The 4606-nt window shown below is 48.9% G+C and overlaps 1 protein-coding gene across 1 annotated transcript; it reads right to left on the reverse strand.

The window, feature by feature from the left end:
* Nucleotides 1-501: 501 nt before the first annotated feature.
* lrit1b (leucine-rich repeat, immunoglobulin-like and transmembrane domains 1b) lies at nt 502-3562 on the reverse strand (the record flags this gene model as incomplete). The annotated part of the gene is made up of 4 exons (XM_084485791.1): nt 502-1589; nt 2110-2415; nt 2669-3129; nt 3441-3562. 4 exons carry the CDS (start codon nt 3560-3562, stop codon nt 502-504), a joined length of 1977 nt encoding a protein of 658 aa, XP_084341917.1.
* Between the last annotated feature and the right edge of the window lie 1044 nt (nt 3563-4606).

A 4606-nucleotide genomic window follows, 5' to 3' on the forward strand; every position in this document is an offset into this window, starting at 1 on the left:
AGACATTTTCATACAAAATGATTTATTTTTCAGACAGACATTCTCAAACAGTTATTTTCATCTCAGATGATAAAAACATTGGAACACATTCAGCAATTCAGGATCAAAGTCTAAAATAAACCCGACACATTAACATATATTTACAAATGGGCCTATACACTGACTCATATGCTGCCTCATTATGTCCCCAAAACACAATATTTAACACATTGTACACAAGGAACACAGATAAAGTATTCCATGGGCCGGACTCCTTTTAATGTGCATGTCAAATAAATAATGTCATCAGTGGCCCATAAAATCACGCAAGGCGGCAAAATATAAAGTCACATTATCCATCCAGTTCTGGCAGTGCTATCCAAAGCTTTTAAGAATGGCAAATAGGGTTCTCTCTGTGTTTTAAAGACTTTGTCCATCGTCTCTGAGCCCCATCGTGTGCATCATTTCAACGACTCCCAGGCCTAAGTGCGCCCCCTCACCGTTTGAGCCGTATGCGCGTTCTCAGCAGAAGTACTCGTTGGGCGGTCCCTCAGTCCGGACCGTGGCCTCCGAGTCCACACTGGACCTCGCCGACAGCAGCCTGTTGGACTCGTCCGGGTTCAGCCGGGTCAGGTACTCCCCTTCCATCCCCTTGGCCTTGTTGCCCGGCGCCAGCGTCTCGAACGTCACGTACGAGTCCTGCATCTCCTTGGACTGCCGCCCCAGCAGCTTCTGGCAGCGCTTCTTCAGCGCGCCGCAGCACACGATGAGCGTCAGGGGCACGGCGATCACGCACGCCACCGTGATCACCACCACGTTGATGAGCTTCTGGGTGCCGCTGGCGCTGGCCGCCTCGTCCGTGGAGAAGATCACGCACTGCTCCTTTTTGGGGATCAGCCCCTTGACGCAGACGCAGGCAATGTACTTGGTCTTGGGCACCAGGCCGTCGATGGTGATGCGGTTCTTGCCCGCGCCCACGTTGATCCGTCGCATGTCGCGCTCGCCGAACACGGCGTACAGGACGCTGAACTCGGTGGTGTTGGTTGCCATGGGGGCGCGCCAGTTCAGGGAGACGGTGTGGTCCGTGTCGCCGATCACCTTGACCGAGCGCACAATCCGCTTCTCGGGGACCTGCTGCAGGGACGAGGCGTTGGCCGCCATGTTGACCAGCACGTCCTTCTCCAGCTCTCCGGTCTCGCCGGGCGGACTGGCCAGGCTTTTTTCTGCCCCCGCTTCGGGTGCGGAAACGCTGTAGCTCTCGACCTTGTATTTTCCGGTGGCCCCTTTGAGCGGTTTGATGATTGGCTGAGCTCCCGCGGCGGTCGGCGGTGGCACGTATCGGGCCACGAGTTTCTCCTGGTACGCCGCCTTCCCGATGCCGCCGCCGCCACCGCCGCCACCGCCACCGGTCTTCCTTTCTCTGGTCTTCTTGGCAGCGCCGTCATTCTCCTCCGACCTCAAGGAGTCCGTGATGACCAGGGAGATGAGGGCGTCCGCAGTGCCCACAAAGTTGGTGGCCTTGCAGATGTAACGGCCGGAGTCGTGGAAGGAGACCGCAGGCACACTCAGGATGGACCAGATGATTCCCTCCTTGGAGATCTCCTCTTGAACTGTAAAAAAAAAAAAATAACATTGTAGTCCAGATTTAGGAGCATGGCCTCGTCAGAGAGTGAGAACTGAGATTGTATTTCCTCATGCGCCTTAATCACCTCGCGACCGTCAACCAATAGACGATGCCAACTCAAACTAGGGCTGCTCGATTATGGAAAAAATCATAATCACGATTATTTTGGTCAATATTGAAATCTCGATTATTCAAACGATTATTTTTGAGTTTGAAAACATGATGCATTTATTCATAATTTCTCTCCAAAAAAAAAACACTTTGTAGAGAACTTTGATATTTCCCCTTTAAAAATATACACAAAATGGTCAAATAGAAAATAATGTCCAGATATGAATCCAGCTGTTCAGCAATTTCTATAAAAAACTTTTTATTTTATTTTATTAAATCGTTTCAACTCGATTATATTCGTTTGGTGATCGTTTCACTCTGAAATCAAAATCGCGATCAAAATCCGATTAATCGCCCAGCCCTAACTCAGACGTAGCTCGGGCATCAGAACTCACCGGTGCCGTTCATCTTCTTGCCGTCCGCCCGCGACCAGGTCAGCTCCGGGACGGGGACTCCCACCGTCCCGCACCGGAGCAGGACGTTGTTCCCCAGCGAGCTGCGGACCCGGGCCACGGCCGTGTGGACCCGGGGCCCCTGGCACCGCTGCACCCGGGCCTCCGTGAAGAGGACCCCCGAGAGGCCCTCGGGGCCGGCGCACTTCAGCTGGGGGTCGACGAGGGCCACGGAGGACGACGGCGACTTCTGGAACTGGATCAGGTCGTACAGCCGGCAGTCGCACAGCCACGGGTTGTCATGGAGACCTGCATGGCGTAAAACCGATCTGTATATATCTCTTTCTTTTCTATGTATGTATCTGATCGGATAAGCTTTATGCAGTATTAGTATTCAGTCAGTAGTGGGACACATTGGCACAACTAATCTCTTTAAATGCACCTTTAAACGCCACAGTAGACAAGAAACTGTAATACGTTACATAACCCGCCACCTCTGGCCATGCAAGCCGGCTTAACAAAAACAAATACCTTCCACTATATGTAACAGTTTGATCCTCACCGAGAATACGTTTAGAGGCATCTGTCTCCTGGGCTGGTTTCACACTCAGCCACAGCTCCAGGACCTCCGCGGGGACTGTGGCGAGGGCGTTGCTCGACAGGTCGAGATAGCTGATGTTCTTGATGTACATGGTGGCTTCAGCAGGGATGGAGGACATCTTGTTGTTGTGCAGGTCAAGAAGCCTCAGGTTTGGCATGTACATCAGAGATTTCCAGGGGAAATAGTCGATGGCGTTGCCGTCCAGCCGCAGCTCGTCCAGACTCTTTAGGCCTCGGAAGCTGTCCACGCTCAGAGAACTGATGGCGTTAAAGGACATCCACAGAAACTCCAAGTTGCTGAGGTAGTGGAAGTTTTCGCTCGATATCCTAGTGATGGCGGTCTTCTCGATGCGTAGTTTCGATGTGTCTTTGGGGAAATTTGGGGGGACGACGGTGATTTCTGCGTCATTGCAAAGCACACTCCTTGGAGACAGAATTAAATATGCATGTGTGTTCACCAAGAAAAAAAAAACGTTATTGTGATGCATTGAAGACATTTCACTTGGAAATGTGAATAGAAGAATGAAAAAAGCATTTAAAGGCTGTTTTCCACTCAAACAATTCACCAAATAACACCTAAACAAGTACACCTAAAGAAGATTAAAAACCAACTTGGCTGTTAATCCGTCATGAAAGAAGGCAAAACGTGAGATTTTCAAGAGGACTTTTTACATGTACACTCTCAAATGAAAGCATGCCAAATAGACATCTTGCTTTGATTGTTGGCACCTTACCTTGCTTTTGATCCGTCGCTCAACTTGTGGAAAAAACAACTACACTGTGGTGGACACGAAGTGCACAGCAGCGGGAGGCAAACCACCGCCAGACACAACCCCACCGTGCAGGCTCGATTCATCTTCCCCTGCTGTCCTACTGTGTGCTACTCCACTAAACTACCGATATGACCGATAATAACCGATATTAACCGGTGTTAACCGAGGGGCTGCTGCATGGCGGTGGCGTGTCCGCTCAGAGCGCCGTGGTGCTCTGAGTGTCCTGCAGCATGAGATAAAAAGGATAGGCAGGGATTAGCCAAGGGACTAGGGTTATTTTCATTTACACGATTATTGCTTCTTGGAAGCTGATAGGCCGCCAGTTTCACTGTGAGGTTTTCACTGGAGTTTCACTGGAAGAGTGCATTAGGGTGTAATTATTGGCATAATAGGTTTAGGACTACTAGATCAAATGTTACGTTTTTAAACGTATATAAAGTGGGCAATATCAATTGCGCAATTACGTTTTTTTATTATTATTATTCATTAGGCTACAATTAAGTGTATATTTCCTCTCACTTCATGCTGGTACGTTTTGAATAGCTTTAAAGCAGCCGTAGTTAAGCAGAACATTGACGGAATATACACCTAAAGCTGTGTTTATGATGTACATAAAGGTTGGGTAACATTTCTAAGATACAATAGAATCCACTAGATGGCAGTGGAAGTAACCATGTAGCCTAACAGGTATGCCTATCAACGAATATAAATCGACTCCCTTATTCCCCATTGACAGAAACGACGAGAACATTTCAGGTTTTATTCAGAGGACCTGGGTGTGCATTGAACCACGTAGGGGTAAAGTGAATCCCAGAGCGTTTGACTGACCAACTTTGGGCCAGTGGGAGGCAGAGACCTGAGACGGATCACACCGGGTCATCAGGTGGGTGTGTGAAGCACAACCGAGGACTTTAAAAACATGTCATTATTTTTATTTGTTTGTGTCATCTGCCAAATGGGAATTAAAAACCCAAGTTCACGCAGTGCGCCACTCACACTGTCAAATATCTCCGCTAATATTAAAACCATAAAGACAGGCAAACAGGGCTCCATTGCCCTTATTGCCATTTTTACAGTACATGCTTTGTTTCATTGCAATCGAACAGATTAGTGCAGGCCTCATTAAC

Source organism: Micromesistius poutassou (genome assembly GCF_964030765.1).
Source record: "Micromesistius poutassou genome assembly, chromosome: 21".
NCBI classification, from domain to species: Eukaryota; Metazoa; Chordata; class Actinopteri; order Gadiformes; family Gadidae; genus Micromesistius; species Micromesistius poutassou.